The 20,174-nt window shown below is 40.5% G+C and overlaps 1 protein-coding gene across 3 annotated transcripts in view; it reads left to right on the forward strand.

Annotated features, from left to right (window-relative positions):
• Positions 1-20,174, forward strand: part of asic4a (acid-sensing (proton-gated) ion channel family member 4a) — an 87,974-nt gene that overhangs the window by 63,852 nt on the left and 3,948 nt on the right. For all 3 annotated transcript variants that reach the window (XM_029125774.2, XM_034297634.1, XM_029125773.2), the window contains exons 2-9: positions 10,938-11,082; positions 11,439-11,566; positions 11,683-11,836; positions 12,562-12,615; positions 13,865-14,018; positions 14,572-14,663; positions 14,883-14,962; positions 19,874-19,981. In XM_029125774.2, the coding sequence (XP_028981607.1) occupies positions 10,938-11,082; positions 11,439-11,566; positions 11,683-11,836; positions 12,562-12,615; positions 13,865-14,018; positions 14,572-14,663; positions 14,883-14,962; positions 19,874-19,981 (915 nt within the window). The remainder of the gene's footprint in view (positions 1-10,937; positions 11,083-11,438; positions 11,567-11,682; positions 11,837-12,561; positions 12,616-13,864; positions 14,019-14,571; positions 14,664-14,882; positions 14,963-19,873; positions 19,982-20,174) is intronic.

The raw sequence follows: 20,174 nt of genomic DNA on the forward strand, positions 1-20,174 counted from the left end.
TCGTCTTTTTACTTGTTTAGTTTGCGGTCATCTATGCACAGAACCCTTTCATCGGTATGCAGCGTTATTTCTTCAATTAAATATTTTTTAAGGGGAACTGCACTCATTGTTTAAATCTACTCTGGACAGAGATCACAGTAGCAAAAGTTATATGGCAAATTTGTCATTAATCCAACTACACTCACTTCCTTCTATGAACATATGTATAGGCTTGAGGAGGGATCCCGCTCAGACGCATCAGTGATTAATAGACCATTGAACACGTTGGCCGCAAAGATCATCAATATTACTAGGTCTTAGGTAAACATCCTTTCCTTGCTCATCTCAGCCCTTTGAAACAGGTTGAAGCGAACGTTGCGCTTATTGCACCACCTTGTGAATAAAGACAGTGTTGCAAGTCTTATTTAGTTTTAAAATAACAATGTTAGTAGAGTGATATACATTTACCATATGTCTACCTACATGTACATCCCATATTTAAAGTTAAAATGCTAGGTTTTGTCATTTGCCCTAATGTCCTTAATACATGTAGAATGACTGTGCGGGGTCTCTGAGGGTCACTGACAGATGAACGTCACTATTAAACCCCTTTATTTTGAACTAGTGAATCATGTGGCATTGTAAAAAGGGCTGTTCTTCCTTTATGTAAGCCTCGGCCCTCTGCATTTAGGTTTTCCTCTACAAATAATACTGTTTTCCCAGACAAAGGAAAAACCACTGTGAAGGTTTCTCAGATATGATGAATACTAAAAAGAAACATTTGCCAGGCAAAAGTGGCACCTAGGTTGGCCTGTGGAGACAACAGGAGCAGTTTGCAGCAAATGCACCAGGGAGGAGGTCAGGCTAGAGTAGCAAGGGATGTTGAAGATTGAGAGCTGGAAAAATAAAGGTCTGAGTTAATGAGGTGCCTTAATTAAAATAGAAAAATCTAAACAGTAGCAGAAAAACAAAGTTCGACATTTAGACAAATGCCTCAGGCAGGACTGTTTGCTGTGCACTATCCCTAGGGCAGATATCTCCCTTTTCATTCCAGCTCTATAAGCTATTACCAAGTAGAATCAGGGATCAGCAAACTAACCCAGTGGGCCAGGCACATATTTGATTAAAGTGAATAATTTTAGACTAGCCGGGGCCGTAGTGACCTACTGTATAAAAGCATGTAGTCAGTGTTGCCATTGTGGTGATCTGCTCCAGTCCTTTCAGCCGTGCTGTGATCCTGCCCATCCAAGCAGAAGACAAAAAGAGCCAGAGATTGTAACTACAATGCCACGGGCAAGAAAAAGCCCATAAGTCAACTGTCAAGAATGGTTAGTGTAGACACATGATGCATAGTCTGTCTTAGGAAAGTGCTAATTTGAATAGATATCTAAAATTCTTTGACAGTGTAGATAAACGAAGAGCTTACTTTTATTTTATCCCAATGCTACGTTTGTAGAAGCTGTTGGATGTTTTTAAATGGGGAGATTTATTCCTCTGTCTGATAGGGGAAATCTTGGAGGGCAACATTGCTGTGTCCTGTCGGTACTTTCAGGCATTTACCAAAGCTTTACGAGCAAGAGAGGACTCATTTCCATTACCAACAAAAACTGCCAAGAGAACTATGTGTCTCTTCAGCAATAGAAATCAATAGATCTCCTTTATATTAGCGATATCTAATCACATTTCCAAATGACTCAATTGTGGGTATGTGTAGGCTGCTTGATGTTGGAACACTGTCAACACTGTCAAGGTAGATTTCTTCCCATCTGTCTGAGCCTTTGGCGGCCTCCCATATGCCTCCCTCCTCTATACATAGCACACTATTTTTGGATCAGAGCCTAAGGCCCTGGTTAAAAGTAGTGCACTGAAGAGAAAAAAAGACAAAACTCAAATAGGGGGCCATTTGGGATGCAGGCTGTGTGAAGTGCTCGTGTGCTGCTCCATTAGCCTGCTATAATCCAACATGACGAGTGAAAGGAGGGCTACTGCCTGCTAGTTCCTGGAGATTAACAGTGTGTCCTTTCTTGGAAGTATAGTGCCAGTGTTTTTTTCTTCATAGTTTTTTTGGGGGGAGCTGAAAAACCAAACAAGTCGGGGAGAAACATATGGTGTAATTGATTTCTCAGCAGAGTTGTGCTTTTGTGTCCTTTTAAAACGAAGGACTGTTTATGCCGAGTGTCCATCGTTTTCAACATTCAATGGGAAGCGGGGGGGGGGTTGTTAGAATACATATAGCGAGGCAGTGTGTTTGAATCCAAACGGGTTAATCCAACTTGGTTTTCTCTTTAGCCCAGGTTCACCAAAATCATGAGGTCGATGATTAAATATACTGTTAATTTGAAAACATAACGGAAGGTGGTGAAAAATGTTGACGTTTCATGAATCCTACAGCGGATGGAGAATCACTACGTTAATAAAGGATAATTTCATCTCCATTGCGTCTGTGTCAGTTCTTCATACTTACGCTACATATCTCAAAGTATTGTGTGATGAGATACAATCCTGTCCAACGTGTCTCGGGTTGTAAAGCAGTGCAAACAAGCCCTTGATGATAAGTCATAGTTACGGCGCTGTATGCGTGAGGGAAAAGCCACCACTCAAGATGCTGCCAGTCGGCTGGTTAATGAAGTATGGAATTGATGTATAATAAATGTAATACATCTGATGGTGTGCCAACGTAACACCAAATTGATTGGCTTACCCATGAGACAGCAACTGATGGTGCAGAACCTTGCACGCCTCACATTCTTATACACTCGGTTCAGATGGTCCGTTTCAATTTCGTCTCTCCATTTACCCAAATCACATTGCCCTTGTCTTTCAACAACTGGAGTGGAGTCTAAGTGCACCCCAAATGGCACCCTATTCCCTACATAGTTTACTATAATTGACCAAAGCCTGATGGACTCCTATGTTCCCTAAATGAGAGTTCTTATTCCCTAGTTCATTGTGATCCTGAAAGCATTCACCCATGACAGATCTTGTTATGTTTCATGTTGCCGCTGATAGACCCTAATAGGGTAATTTAATTCAGTATCTATTTAAGTATCTAGCTAGGGTATCTTGAAGGGTGAGGTAGAATCGCCCCCTGGATATTTTTTTAATTTTTCTTACCTAATACTATATGTAATTCAGACACTGAGGCTCCTTTATATGTCTGTACTAAAAGATTGACACTTGCTATTGTATACCAGGCACCACAGGTTGAAATGAAATTTTGTATCTGCAGTACTTATATTAAAAGACACAAAAATACTAAGAAATCTTAAAACCTATGAGTACTTTCAAAGAGATAACATTAAACATTTTCAAAACATTTCAACTCCAATCAGACTGTATGTGTAGTCACTTGCATTTTAGAGGTTGAGTTTGAGTCTAAATAGTTGTTTGGGCATTGGTAGGCTCAAGTCCATGTAACTGTCTTCAGATTTAGCAAAACATTATTCCCACACGCAAACTGATTTTTCTCTGCTTCAGCTGCATCTACATTCACCACGTATTTGGTGTGATCATCCTGAGATATATTTACAGAGGGAATTTTTGATAGGCTTTCAAATCTTTTTATTCTAAGTATTTATCCATACTCTGTGAAATCCAGGTGCTGGAAGAGCATTTTTACATAAAACCAAAGCAGTCTAACATCACTTCTTGGACTAATGCATGATATTTATTCACTGAAGGATATAATTCGAAAATGCTTCATGCTCAAGTTGTTTTGAAAAAGAAAGAGTAAATATAAACTAACATTCTACATCCTCACAACATGGTTCAAAATATAATAATATCATGAATCTATTTGTGTATATATGGAAACTTAAAACTTTATACTGTGGGTACAAGAACCGATGTTTAATCTGTGCATATATGGAAACTATCTATTGTTATGCCTTTTCTATAAAAAATAATTAGTAACACACAATGTAGAAAGTTATAAAAGTCTAAGTTATAAAAGTCTAAGTTATAAAAGTCTAAGTTATAAAAGTCTAATTTGAAACTCCAGTAGTCTTGTTAGCTATCCTGGTAAAGCGAAACAGACGATATGAGCCATTACAGTAAATGCATTACCAGAATGCGTGATTTGCAGTCTCTTTGCGGAGGTTTTGAGAAACAAACGCGTGGTATACATCAGTTGAGAAGGTTATCGGTGGAAAATCCCCCTCATCGGTTGTACTTACTAAAACATGATAAACTCTAAAGGCATTGTAACTTCAATTAATGTCCTACAACTCCTTATCAAAATACAAAAGTATCTATGCAAAATTAAGCTTAAAACAATTCCATATGTTAACTTTGCACTCATGGAATTTAGTTTCTTGTACCTGTATGAATTTTGAACATGATAGACTTTTAAAGGGATTCTGGGGAAGGCCAAATTACATACATTTCCCTTCATTATTATTTCTACAGTATGCTTTTAGAAATGTAAAATATACTTCCTGTCAACTATCCTTTATCCAACAGACCATTCTACGGATTAAATTATGTAAAAATCCAACAAATGATGGTCTTTTTTATCAGGACCTGGTGTGGATTCACTCACAAGAGCAATCAACCGAGAGACAAGATATGCCTGAAAGTTTTGCTGCTCTCATGTAAATATTTTATAGATGTATTCCACCGTGTGATCTCTAGCACTCTGCCAGAGGACTGTAATGAAGCCATTAAACCAGGAAACGTTCTATCGCAACCTTAAACCTGCGTGAGCCAACCTTAATGGGACTCAACTGCCAATCAGCCATGTGGCGTGTTCCGCCACTCTCTGAAATGAATTCCAATCTTCCTCCTCCTCCTTATCCATACACAAAGAGCCTGGGTCGCTGACACGGAGCCGCACACTACGAAATGGTTGTCCTCAGGAGAAGCGCTGAAGCGTTTCTTGTGGGTAATGTAAACGGCAAGCACAGGGAACTGTCAGATTACTGTCATAAAGATGGTGTTTTAGGGTTTGCCACACAAGGGCTCAGGAATTACAAGCAGCAAGTGGTGAGCCTCTTAATGTATTTCAAATTGAGAGACATGGGGAGAAACAAGGCAATTTGACAAGACAACACTGCCAAAAGACTGTTAATGGATGACATTAAGTCCAATTAAGTTGGGCACTAGAATAGTAGAGATGTATGCAAATGATGTGGTCGTAGGCATCTTTCCAAGGCAAAATTGCTTCAATAGACCTGGGTTGCATGTTAATGTGGATAGTATGTAACTTTCCAGCTATTGTAGTTGGTGATGGCCTATGAACATATCTGAATGAACACATTTGTATTTCCTATAAGCATTTCTCCAAGTAGGTTAGGGTTAGTGTAAGAACAATCTTTTTTCATTGTAGAAACTACAGTGCAGTCCATAGGAATTTGGACAGTTACATGATTTTGTTGTTTTGGCTCTATACTTCATCACATTGAAATGAAACAATGAATTAGAAGTGACTAAGAAATGCAGACTGTTTATTTTTAGGTGTTTACATCCATAATCCATGAATCGTGTAGGAATTACATCCCTTTTTAGATAAAGTAGCCCCATTTTTGGGGGCCGAAAGTTGTTTAAAACATTTACTATATCCTAAAATGTAAAAATATTTAGTACTTGGTTGCAAATAATTTGCATTGGATGACTGCCACTGACCTGTGCTGCAAAATAAATTCTTCATTGAATTAAGGTTGGGTGAATGACATTCTACATTTTGGCCCTGAAAAAACATCTGCTATGTTTGGTCTTATTGTCCTGCTGCAAGTGAAGTGCCATCCAGTTAATTTTGAGGCATTCAATTTGGATCTGTCAAGATGTTTCTGTACCCTTCAGAATTTATATTACTGCTGCCATTACATTATCAATGAAGACAAGTGAGCCAGTTACAGTGGCAGCAATACATGCCCAAAACGCAGTATCCCTCTACCTTATTTCAAAATAGGTTGGTATACCAGTACCTTCTTTCTCCTAACTTTCCTTCTGCCATTACGTTGGTACATGTTAATATTTGTCTCATCCAGAGTTCAGCACACTCTGTTTTTGTATTTTTATAGGTCATGTAGTTTTTAAAGAACATTATGGTTTTTGCTCCTTCAACCAAGTACTAAAATGTAAATAATGAAATATTTCAATGATGTGCAAATCATTTAAACCCTATATTTATTTGAAAATAGTACAAAGACAAAATATAAAATGTTTAAACTGAGAAATGTTATTGTTTCTCGAAAAATATAGGCCCACTTACAATTTGATCCCAGTAACACATTTAAAAAAAGCTGGGACAGGGGAAACAAAAGACTGGAAAAGTTGTGTGATGCTAAAAAAATTACCTGTTGGAAAATCTAATTAGGTTAATTGGCAACAGGTCAGTGGCATGACTGGGTATAAGAAGAGCATCCCAGAGAGAATTAATCTTTTAGAAGTAAAATGGACAGGGGTTCACCACTGTGTGAAAGACTGTGCAGACAAATAGTGCAATAATTTGAGAATGATGTTTCTCAATGTAAAATTGGAAAGAGTTTGGGGATCTCATTATCTATGGTACATAATAACATTGAAAGATTCAGAGAATCTGGAGAAATGTCAGTATGCAAGGGACAAGGCCGAAAACCAATACTGGATGGCTGTGATCTTCAGGGGCTCAGGTGGCACTGCATTAAAAACGGACACAATTCTGTAGTGGAAATCACAGCATGGGCTCAGGAACACTTCCAAAAACCATTTTCTGTGAACACAGTACTTCGCTGCATCGACAAATGCAAGTTAAAACTTTACCATGCAAGGAAGAAACCATATAAAGTGGATATTAAAAGTCTACACACCCCTGGGAAAATGCCAGGTTTTTGTGATGTAAATGAATCAGACAAAGATAAATCATGTCAGAACCTTTTCCACTTTTAATGTGACCTATAATGGGAACAGTTCAATTGAAAAACAAACTGAAATCTTCAAGGGGAAAAAATTAACAATAAAAACCTTACAATAACCGGGGATGTGGCTGTGTTCAGAATTAACCAATCACATTCAAACTTGTGTTAATAGAAGTCATTACACACCTGCCATCATATCAAATGACTCTGATTAATCACAAATAAAGTTTAGCTGTTCTAGTAGGGTTTTCATGACATTTGCTTAGTTGCATCTCAGAGTGAAAGCCATGGTCCACAAAGAGCTTCCAAAGCATCAGAGGGATCTCATTGTTGAAAGATAACAGTCAGGAGAAAGGTACAAAATAATTTCCAAAGCATTAGATATACCATAGAACACAGTGAAGACAGTCATCATCAAGTGGATAAAATATGGCACAACAGAGACATTGCCAAGAGCTGGACGTCCCTCCAAAATTGATAAAAAGTCAAGAAGAAAACTGGTCAGGGAGGCTTCCAAGAGGAAGCAACATTAAAGGAACTGCAGGAATTTCTGGCAAGTACTGGCTGTGTGCTACATGTGACAACAATCTCCTGTATTATTCATATGAATGGGCTATGGGGTAGGGTAGCAAGATTGAAACCTTTTCTTATAAAGAAAAACATCCAAGCCCAGCTGAAGTTTGCAAAAACAAACATCCAGTCCCCCAAAAGCACATGGGAAAATGTGTTATGGTCTGATGAAACCAAGGTTGAACTTTTTGGCCATAATTCCGAAAGGTATGTTTGGCACAAAAACAACACTGCACATCACCCAAAGAATACCATACCCACAGTGAAGCATGGTGGTGGCAGCATCATGCTTTGGGGCTGTTTTTCTTCAGCTGGAACCGGGGCCTTAGTCAGGGTGGAGGGAATTATGAACAGTTCCAAATACCAGGCAATTTTGGCACAAAACCTTCAGGCGTCTGTTAGAAAGAGGAAGTTCACCTTTCAGCACAACAATGATCCAAAGCACACATCAAAATCCACAAAAGCATGCCTTCACTAGAAGAAGATTAACATTTTGGAATGGCCCAGCCAGAGCCCAGAACTGAATCCAATTGAACATCTGTGGGGTGATCTGAAGAGGGCTGTGCACAGGAGATGTCCTCGCAATCTTACAGATTTGGAGTGCTTTTGCAAAGAAGAGTGGGCAAATATTGCCACGTCAAGATGTGCCATGCTAATAGACTCCTAACCAAAAAGACTGTGCTGTAATAAAATCAAAAGGTGCTTCAACAAAGTATTAGTTTAAGGGTGTGCACACTTATGCAACCAGGTTATTGTGAGTTTTTAATTCTTTGAAGATTTCAGTTTGTTTTTCAATTGAATTGTTCACGTTATAGGTCACATTAAAGGTGGAAGAAGTTCTGACTCATTCTTTTACATCACAAGAACCTGGCATTTTAACAGGGGTGTGTATACTTTTTATATCCACTGTATGAACAAGATCCATAAATGTTGCAGCCCTCTCTGGGCCCAAGATCATTTATGATGGACTGAGGCGAAGTGGAAAACTGTCCTGTGGTCTGACAAATCAAAATATGAAATTATTTTTGGAAATCATGGACTAAAGAAGAGAGGGACCATCCAGCTTGTTATCTGCGCACAGTTCAAAGCCAGCATTTGTTATGGTATGAGGGTGCATTGGTGCACATGGCATGGGTGATTTGCACAACTGTGAGTGCACAATTAATGCTGTACAGTATATACAGGTTTGGGAGTAACATATGCTGTCATCCAGACACTATATTTTTCAGGAAGGGCCTTGCTTATTTCAGTAAAACAATGCCAAACCACATTCTGCGCATGTTACAACTGCAGAGCTCCATAGTAAAAGAGTCCAGGTGCTAAAACTGGCCTGCCTGCAGTCCAGACCTGTCACCCATTGAAAACATTTGGCGCATTATTAAATGAAATATAGACAAAGGAGACCCCAAGCTGTTGAGCAGCTGCAATCATATTTCAAGCAAGAATGGGTAAACATTTAACTTTCAAAACTCCAGCAATTGGCCTCCTCTGTTCCCGAACGCTTACAGAGTATTGTTAAAAGACGAGGTGATGCAAAACAGTTGGCATCAAATTCCAAAAGGGCATGTATTTTTCCAAGAACAATAACGTTTGTCAGTTTCAACATTTGATATGTTGTCATTGTACTATTTTCAATTAATATAGGGATCAAAATATTTGCACATCATTGCATTCTGTTTTATTAGCATTTTTTGGGAAATGGGGTTGTAAATTTTTTACAGGTTTACCAAGAACACTGGTCCAAAATGTCATTTACCATAAAAGTTGTTCAGGTATTCTTTTTAGGAATACTTGTAACTCTGTTACTAGGTTTTCAAGGAGTCTATGGTACAGGATGTTTGGTTTTTCAGCTATAATGCCATGTTCCTCGTTGGAATTGACAAAGTCAGTCCTGTTACCTTGGCTAAATTTGGTGTGAGATATAACCTGGGGAAAATGCTCCATCAATCACACAGGCTGTTTGAGAGACGAGAGCAAGGCTTTAAAGCTGACAAATGAATCATAGAGGCTCTGCCAACAACCATTTCCAGGCTGCGATGATGGGAAAACTTCCCCTGCTCTCTGGGGACATCATTTGTGAATACCTCGGCGTTCTCACAAGAGCCAAAGTTTTAGAGCAGAACTCGGGTACTGTCTGTTCTTTCTCCGTTATCTTTTTTTTTTTTTGCATTTGTAAACTTGAATCCCTGTAGCTGGATCAGATGGTGTGCAGCGGTGGGGGCTTAAGTATGTAATTGAAGCAGGCTAAATCTACGATAGGTGCAGCTTACCTCCTTAGCTGCTCCTTGTCAATGTTTCACAGACTAGACCAACCCTCACTAATAGCAGATGTCAGTCACTTAAAGTGGGTTGCACCATTAGCTGAGGCATAACTGTATAATCTTGCCACAATCTAGGTGACATATTCTATATATAGTACCCATTAATGGAATGATCATGATGTTGTTTATTAAGTGTTTGGTAAACAGTGTTTTATATGTATATTTGGGACATAAAGGGGAAAACTGAGATTAAAACAACAAAACTGGTCTTAATAACAGTTGTGGATATTGTACAAGAGCCAGCTGCCGAGCCAGATGACAGTTTGCAGATTTTATAGTTCAACTGTGGCTTTGACTTGTCTGTAACTACCTGGGATCAAAGCACACCCGTGGTCTGTAAATAAATGCTCCTGTGTTTTCGTGTTTATTCCTGATTCCTTCATCACACCAATCCTTTTGAAGCGTGTGTTCAGAGTTGTAAAACACAGTTAATTTAAAGAATTCTCTGAAATTCCCTACTTTTCTAGGGTATCTTCCAATTGCCATTATAATGTTGCATCTGTGCTGATAGTGAAGTCATATCAGGCTTGTTATTACAGAAACGTACTCCATTTTGCACCATTGTTATTTTACTGTCAATCCACCGTTCTTGTCGGCTGATCTTGTTTGTCATGTGATTTTCTCATCTTTCATTCTTTTGTTCTATTGCTCAAAAAGGTTACCGGTGTCAAGTCAGAATAATAGACTTGTGTTCACTTTTGCCTGTATTGAGATAAAGGCTGCTGTCAGGCTAAGCCTTTGAAGGATATGGCACCTCCATTTCAAATGATTCCATTTTTTATTTAAATCTTATTTTTCACATTCTCTTATCAACATAGATCAAAAGCAGCACTTACGTCCCTGTGACTAAGTTGTAAAATGAAAATCCTGAATTGATTGGAATGGCTGTTTGCTCTGCACATAATATTCATATTATTTGCATGTCAAATGCAAGCTCTATATATTCTCATACAAATATGTCAGGGTACATTTTTACATTATGCGTTTTGTGTTGTTGTGTGTTTTGAGGTATAAACAGGATCTAGATTGTTGATAGTCTATATCTCATGGCCCTATCCAAGTAGGATACCCATCTCCTGGGTTATTTATAGACAAGAAAATAATGTATTTTATATGGTCCGTATCTACAGCTTCATTGTGACACGCCATACATACAACATACCAGTATGAATCTGTCATATCATAGATATGATATTATGATATTTCAGTTTGCACTATTGTTCTCCTGTAGGTCTACACCAGATATGGAAAATGCTACACTTTCAATGGGAACAAGTCGACGTCCAGGAAAACGAAACAAGGTGGAATGGGGAATGGACTGGAGATTATGCTGGATATTCAACAGGATGAGTATCTCCCAATCTGGAAAGAGACAAGTAAGCCATGAATGCGACACACCGCTGCTAGATCTCATTTATCATCATAAATTATATTCCATTCCTGCTCTGATTCATGTTGATTGTTTTGTACAGAAGGTGATATATTTCTACAATGGTTTCCCAAATAATGTTTTCGAATAAACATTAGCAGAAGGGATAATTCAGTCACTGCACTGGTAATCAGACATGTACATGTAATTATCGGCACGGTAAAAAAATATTTAATACCTGAAATGAGCCTAGTCACAATTAGCCTGCCATAGGGTCCTTGGACCAAAGAGCTGTATGAATCAATCATTTCTGTGTCTCTTTGCACTGGCTGAACACTCCTCCCCCACTCCCTCCCGCTGTAGACGAGACGTCTTTAGAGGCAGGGATCCGTGTGCAGATACACAGTCAGGAGGAGCCTCCCTACATCCACCAGCTCGGCTTCGGAGTCTCGCCGGGATTCCAGACCTTTGTTTCGTGTCAGGAGCAAAGGGTACGCCCCCCCCCCCCCCCCCCCCCCCCGGCTTTCTCACAGATTACCCCCCCACACCACCATCCCCCGGGTCCCGTAACTCACACGCGGCTCTAATTCATCACCTCTGTGCCTAGCTGACCTACCTGCCCCAGCCCTGGGGGAACTGCCGCTCCACCAGCGACCAGATGATCCCGGGGTATGACACCTACAGCATCAGCGCCTGCCGCCTACGCTGTGAGACCAGGGAGGTGCTCCGGGAGTGCAACTGCAGGATGGTGCACATGCCAGGTAAGTAAACCCCCCCCCCCCTAAAACGCACACTGAGATCCGGTCAACTGGTATTGAGCCCCCCCGCCCATATATTACCTAGTGAATGCACCGTACACACGGTCAATGTCTGGTCAGGACCGAAAACTTATGGAATCTGCCAATCTGCTTGTCCGGCATCCTGAGCGGCCCCCGCAGAGACACACCTGACCTCTCCCCATTGAGAGGGTGGAGAAAGATTTGGTTTGCAGTCCCCCTACTGTAATCATCATCTGTTGTTCTGCCCGCCAGCCCCCCCCCCTTGACGTTAATGTCCCCAAATCAATCTTTCCCCTAATGCAAATTGAAAAGGCGGCTGTTCCCACAACATTAACTCAAAGACAATGTATTCGTCTGCTCACTATTCATGTTTTCCTCCATTAATTGATCTGATGAATTCCAATCATTGGTGGCCCCTGTACTGTGTTTGCCAGTGAGAAGGTGAATCATTGATTGTTTTTTAAGGACTCTGAATATGCCTTTGGGGTGGGGTTGCGCTACTCCATTTTCTCGATGCAATCAGAGGATGCCCAGCGTAACCGAGACATTGTGCGAATGGCACTCATCTCCACATGTCTACTTGCATTTGCAGATGAATGATAAGCTTGCCTTCCATTATGAATCAGAGTTTTTCATGTTGGCAGAAATACAGGCTCCGGCTATTTCGTTTTTGATTGATCAAACTCATTTCATGTTTTGTACTCCAGGAACTGCCGATATCTGCACTCCCAGTAACATCAAGTGTGTTGACAAGGCGCTTGGTAAGACATGTTTTCATTTTGTATCATAATAGGCCCTCAGTGTAATGACAGTGAAATCAGTAACTTAGAATAACTATTTACATCATAAGGAAAAACTGGGTTTCAATGTGTGGGTGGAGGGACAGCTTGGGGTCCAGATAGCGAAATGAAATGACCTACCTGCTGATCAGTCAACTTGATTCTCTGAGCTTTTACAATACATTCCTAGTTCCACAATGAAACTACTCAATTTTGCAAGCCTGTCTCCCCACTGGCTGGCCCTGGGTTATCTTTATGCAGGAGCCTTGTCTCCAAGGTATTATGATGGTCATAAAAGAGACGCTTTATTGTATGATGAGAGATGTATCAGTACAATTATGATCTTCAAGCCTAATAAGCCAGAAATGTAATTATCTTGCTCTTCAAAAGGAATCCAAGCCCATTTAATGGCTGGCTGCGCTAAATCTAGATATATCTGACAAGAATAGCTCATATTTATGTTAGCTGTAATTTCTGCTCAAATAATCAGAATAAATTCACCCCTTGTGAAACGAAATAACTTAAAACATAATTTATATATTTATGTTATATAGGTGTTTTTTGTGTCTCTCAATCCAATAATAGATTGGTTGTGGCCCCTGCATACATATAACCTACTTAAAAGAGTTATAAGACATAACTCACTGAATTTGAATAACTGTTTATCGGGTCATAGACATGAACCGTTTTAATTCTGAGATTGATTTGAGTATGCCGTGCTTTGTGGTCTATTTCAAGATTTGTTATTATTCCTTTTTTTCTGGTTGTATATATGTGTTTATGTTTGCCCCAATTACATTTCATGGATAGCCACGATCTCAGTATGCATATTAATTATGTAAAAATTTTTTGTAAAGGGAATGCCCTAACACAAAAATAATTATCTCCATGTAGATACTTGTGCATTATTTTTGTGCATTATATTATTTTTTAAGTGATGGAGTTTCCCTTTAGCCTGCTAGCTGAAATACACTTGCATCCCTTTTGTGGACAAGTACCCTGGAGTACAAGGGCATTCCTTTGTGCATGACAGGCATGCTATCATCACTGGAATCTATAGCTCATTGAGGTTCACCTGGCTTTAGACTAGCTTATTGACCCAGGCTATATCACAGAGCCAAGCTAACACACTGCTCTGTGTTCAAGGCTACATCGAGACCCAGGCTATAACAATTTATGTTTGAGACTGTCCCTATCCCAGTCCATAATACTCCGCTTTGTGTTTTTCCAGCCCTACTCCAGAAAAGCACTGGGGATACCTGTCCCTGTGAGACACCATGTAACCTGACCCGCTACGGCAAGGAGCTGTCAATGGTCAAGATACCAAGCAAAGGATCCGCTCGATACCTGTCCAGGAAATTTGACAAGACCGAAGAATACATCAGGTAGGACTGACCATGAGGACCAACATAACTGTGACCTAGAAATGATCAGCGCTGGAACATGGAGCCACCCTCAGGGGCAATTAACACCATGGTCTGACTCCCATATGGGGCCCTCTTCCCTACATAGTTTATTACTTTTAAAAAGACCCCTATATCATTTAATCAAGAATAGTGCACTATAAAGGGAATATAGCGCATTAAGGGAACAATATAGGGATTTTCACGTTGTTAAAAGGTTTATGACTCTATAATCTGACAACCATTAACTTTGACTCATTTTAATTGCTTAAAGTCGCAAAAGTGCCGTCATGAGAATCAGTGGCATTCGTAAAAATGACAGGATGTTGTAGGACCGTGCTTAATGTGCTATTGTAAAGCACATTGAATTGCTTCTATGTATGAATTGTGCTATATAAATAAACTTGCTTGCTTGCTTGTTAATGTAAAAGGAAATTGTATATTTTCCATAGTTTTTTGTAAGTAGGTTCTTAATAATGGTTATAACTATGTGGAATTAACACTTGCAGTTTTTTATGTTTTTCTCCATCTCTAGAGACAATTTTCTTGTGTTGGATATCTTCTTTGAGGCACTTAACTATGAAACTATTGAACAGAAGAAAGCATACGATGTCGCAGGTTTACTAGGTGGGTATATTTTTTCTGTCATGGCCTCTTTGTTTGGTCAATATGAATTGGTATTTTATGTGGTTGATATTTCCTAATAGCCAAACTATCAGACATTTGTCCTGAAGTGATTACAAACATTTTGTTAAAAAGTTTTGAATATGGTCTTGTGGGTTATCATTGGTATTACCTGGGACCATAGCATGATAAATCCTGAATATTATATGTATTTCCTTTCAGGTGACATTGGAGGCCAGATGGGTTTGTTCATTGGAGCCAGTATTCTGACATTCTTGGAAATATTGGATTATGTTTATGAGGTATTTTGTCAGCCATTTTCTATTTTGTATGTGTAATGCATGTACCTGAAGTCCAGAAATGGTGACCCGCATTTGGGGTTGCAACATTTGTACTTATTTCCTGTTTGTTCAGCATTGGAATCAGCATCATGTTTGTTTATTATGTACTCATAACTACTTGGTGTTATGGTGCTGCTAGCGGTATACAACATATAGGGACAGAATACATCAAATCTATGCAAAGTTTAGACATGAAGTGCAGTGGGTGGTGTTCATATAGGGTAATAGAATATGAGAGGTTAGAAGGTAATATACATAGAATTAATTCACACATTTACAGTTTTGTTTAGTATGAAGTGGTGACCATGGTCTTGTTTCTGCAAAACACAGCCCAGGGAAAAGAACAGTTCAGGTGTTAGACATTTGTTGGTCATGATTGACCTGCATAGTCTACCACCTGCCGGAGGAGCATTTACCGGAACAGTGGATGAGTGGGGCTGGAGCTGTCAGCAATGGTCTTCCCACCAGATTCCACCTAGAATACATTTTTGTTCTTGGAGTTCTTGGAGTTGTACAACCCTTTACACGTTAAGTTTATTGTTTGTTTTACAGGAACATTACACAACATTTTCAGTAAAAGTGACAGCAAATTTCCAGCTGTAGTTAGAAACACACTTAAGATTGTGATACATACAATCATTATATACCGAGCAACATACACTCAATGGCCAATTTATTAGGTACACCAATCTAGTCCTGGCTTGACAGCTGTACTCTCTAAAAAAAAACTTGAGTAATACTGGAAACGACTTGCCTGGCTTTGACATACCACGCTCAAAGTTGCTTGGGTTAGTTATTTAACCCCTTCTAACATTAAATCGAACAGCAAGTGATTGTCTAAAAAGTATAGCCACCTGCTTTATATAGCAAGGCATGACCAAGTGACACTGTCTGTGGGAGCAGTACATTTCTAGCCATAGCGGTGAGCACATAATAAATTCATCACAGAGTGTATGACTGTGGAAGTCTGGTGTAACTCAGTTTTCAGTACTAGAATTTGTGGGTTTGATGTAAAAAACTACTAAAATCCTCCAAATTGTAATCATCATCTTCTTCCGCTTCATCCGGGGCCGGGTCGCGGGGGCAGCAGTCTAAGCAGAGATGCCCAGACTTCCCTCTCCCCAGACACTTCCTCCAGCTCTTCCGGGGGGACACCGAGGCGTTCCCAGGCCACCCGGGAGACATAGTCCCTCCAGCGTGTCCTAGGTCTTCCCCGGGGGCACCTCCCGGTGGGACAGGACCGGAACACCTTCCCAGGAAGGCGTTCCGGAGACATCCGAAACAGATGCCCAAGCCACCTCAGCTGACCCCTCTCGATGTGGAGGAGCAGTGGCTCTAGTCTGAGCTCCTCCCGGGTGACTGAGCTTCTCACCCTATCTCTAAGGGATCGCCCAGCCACCCTGCGGAGAAAGCTCATTTCGGCCGCCTGTATCCGGGATCTTATCCTTTCGGTCATGACCCAAAGCTTCTGCAGTAATGCGGTCAATGTATCGGTCTGTCGTGGTGAAGAAAGATTTACCGGTCTCGATTTACCGGTCAATCTACGTTCCTACTCTCACCTATGGTCCAAATTGTAATATTACAACCAAATACTTATCGTTACAAAAGTCTTCACTGAATGGCAAATAGAATGCATTAGGTACAGTTGTGCTCAAAAGTTTGCATACCCTTGGAGAATTGATAATATATGTACTGTTTGTAAAGAAAACATGAGTGAGCAGGCAAAATACATCTTTTATTTTATAGGGGATTCATATTCAACTTTAGGTTATAACAGAGTGGCACAATCATAAAACAAAACATGGCAACAAAGAAATAAAATGAAATGACCCCTGTTCAAAAGTCTGCCTAACCTTAGTTCTTATTACTGTGTATTGCCCCCATTTGCATTAATGATAGCGTGCAGTCTTTTGTAATAGTTGACTATGAGGCCCCGAATTCTTTCAGGTGGTATAGTTGCCCATTCGTCTTGGCAAAATGCCTCCAGGTCATGCAAAGTCTTTGGTCGTCTTGCATGAAGCGCAAGATTGAGATCTCCCCAGAGTGGCTCGATGATATTAAGGTCAGGAGACTGTGATGGCCACTCCAGAACTTTCACCTTTTTCTGCTGTAACCACTGGGGATCAACTTGGACTTGTGCTCAGGGTCATTGTCTTGCTGGAAAGTCCAAGAGCGTCCCATGCTAGCTTTTGTGCAGAAGACTGCAAATTGTCTGCCAATATTTTCTGATAACATGCTGCATTCATCTTGCTATCAATTTTCATTAGATTCCCAGTGCCTTTAGAGCTCACACACCCCCAAAACATCAATGAGCCATCACCATGCTTCACAGTCGGGATGGTATTCTGTTCGCTATAGGTCTTGTTGACCCCTCTCCAAACATAGCGCTTATGGCTGTGTCCATAAAGCTCTATTTTTGTCACGTCACTCCAAATTACAGTGTGCCAGAAGCTGTTAGGCGTGTCAAGGTGTTGTCGGGCATATTGTAACCAGGCTTTTTTGTGGCATTGGCACAGCTTGTTTCTGGCAACTTGACCATGCAGCTCATTTTTGTTCAAGTATCGTCATGTTGTGCTCCCTGAAACAACCACACCGTCTTTTTCCAGAGCAGCCGGTATTTCTCCTGAGGTTACCTGTGGGTTTTTCTTTGTATCCCGAACAATTCTTCTGGCAGTTTTGGCTAAAGCCTTGGCTTGGTATCATAGATACATGAATTTTCCACTTCCTAATAAGTGATTAAATAGTACTGACTGGCATTTGCAAGGCTTTGGATATCTTTTTATATTGTTTTCCATCTTTAGAAAATTCCATTACCTTGTTACGCAGGTCTTTTGACAGTTATTTTCTGCTCCCCATGGCTCAGTATCTAGCCTGCTCAGTGCATCCACATGAGAGCTAACAAACTCATTGACTATTTGTACACAGACACTAATTGCAATTTAAAAAGCCACATGTGGGAAATTCACCTTTAATTGCCATTTTCACATGTGTGTGTCATCTTGTGTGTCTGTAACAAGGCCAAACATTCAAGGGTATTTAAACTTTTGATCAGGGCCATTTGGGTGATTTCTGTTATCATTATGATTTAAAAAGGAGCCAAATAACTATGTAATAAGATATGGCTCCATACGATCACATGATCAATCATATTTTCAAAATCAATGCAAAAATATCACAATTTCTGCCAGCATGCCAACTTATACTGCTGCTTTTTCGTATCCACATTAGCTCCGGTCAAAGTAAATTATTAACTAGCAAGAGAACTAGCCATGCTACATGCTATGTTTTTGAATTGGTTGAATCTAGTTAGTCGGTCGTCTATCATTGTTTTATAGGCTAGGGGCCTATCTGATGCTGAAATCACGTCTCTCTCCTCGGGCCACAGCCCAATCGTGCACAGGCACACACAAGCAGGATGAACATGCACACAGGGAGGATTTAAGTTGTGTGCTCTTAAATCCTTCTCTACTTTTCAGGACCCGTTGGTTCAAAGGGGCAGGTCCTCCGGCTTTCTTATTTTTGGAGGGGAGAAGGGGATGGTGGGGTCACAAGAATTAGATTTCAAATTTCCCATGACCTGGAACAGCGCATCCTAATCTCAGAAGTGTACTGGTGTGCTTACAGTGGAATCACAACGTGAAGGCCCACTTCTATTGCTATTCATTGCAGATTTTTCTTTGTTCCTCTTTGATCAACTAATTGTATTGCTGTTGTGTATGTGTCTGGATGAGTGACAAGCTTGGATAGTTGTTTTATAAAGGAGCCACTAGCCAGTACAGTGCTACGGACAGCTCCTGTCCATGGTAAGCACTGGTTTGCATTAACAAAAGGTGAGAACACCCAATCAATCAAATGTATTTATAAAACCCTTTTTACAACAGCAGTTGTCACAAAGTGCTTTACAGAGACACCCGGCCTTAAACCCCAAGGAGCAAACAACAGTAGTGTTGAATTTCAGTGGCTAGGAAACACCCCCTTAGAAGGTCGAATTTTAGGAAGAAACCTAGAGAGGACCCAGGCTCAGAGGGGTGACCAGTCCTCTTCTGGCTGTGCCGGGGGAGATATTAAGAGACCAATTGGAATAATAAATACATTTCTCTGGGCTAAATCCAGAGTCTATTTGATTTTAGACTAGGTCAGAAGTATGACCAGGTGGACAAGGACAGGGACAGCAACGGGACCTCCAAACCAGGTAATCCGCAGGTGTGGACCAGGACCTCATCTCCTCCTAAAATTTAAAACTGGAGGAGACTGAAAAAAAGTTAGTAGTGCATTCCTCATATCCCCCAGCACAATAATATAGCAGCGTAACACCTTGGAACTGAGACGGGGGGGTCCGGTGACACTGTGGCCCTACCTGGGGGAGGCCATGGACAGGGCCCAACAGGCAGGAAATCAATCCACCCACATTGCCAGGCATCAACCAAAGGGACACCCACCAACTAACCAATTCGTTTGCAAATGCTTTGAGTGAGAACATTTACCTCAGAGGCAGCCCAGTTGCAGAATATCAGCACAGTACCGTGTGGCAAAAGTAAGACCTGCCATTTAATCCATTAAAAATACCTCTTTTTAGGATTTACAAATGAACATATGGATAGGTTCTAAAATGATCGGTCCAAGAACAACCCCCCGACACACACACACACACAAAAACACACTTCGCCACCACTGCTTGGAAAAAATCCTAGAGAAAACAGTGGTATCTATTTGAGTGTTAGGGATTTAACTTGTGAGAGGCTAATGAAATGGAAATCCACCAGCACATGGGACATATCTGGGACATGATAGATGTGCTGATAGAGTGAACTCCTGACCACTGACTCCCTCTATTCCTCCTTTCATTCCATCTTCCCTTCTGGTAAAACCCAGGTAATCAAGCACAGGCTACAGCGCCTGCTCAGGCCACAGAAGGAGGAGAAGAAACAACAGACAACAACCATTGCAACAGTGGATCTGCAAGACATAAAAGCCAATAAGGTAAGGGCTTTTTTCATAGAACGCGAGCATGTTGCATGTTAGCGTTCTCTGTGCATGCTGGGTGTGCCCAGATGCAAATGAGCCTTCCTGAAGATGGGGTTGTTCAGTTCTGTCTGGCCCCATACACACTCAAACAGCACAACTGATATACAACATCTTTGGCACAGTGGTTGGAAATGGAAATATCACTACC

The sequence above is a fragment of the Esox lucius genome, chromosome 16, assembly GCF_011004845.1.
Source record: "Esox lucius isolate fEsoLuc1 chromosome 16, fEsoLuc1.pri, whole genome shotgun sequence".
Lineage (NCBI taxonomy): Eukaryota > Metazoa > Chordata > Actinopteri > Esociformes > Esocidae > Esox > Esox lucius.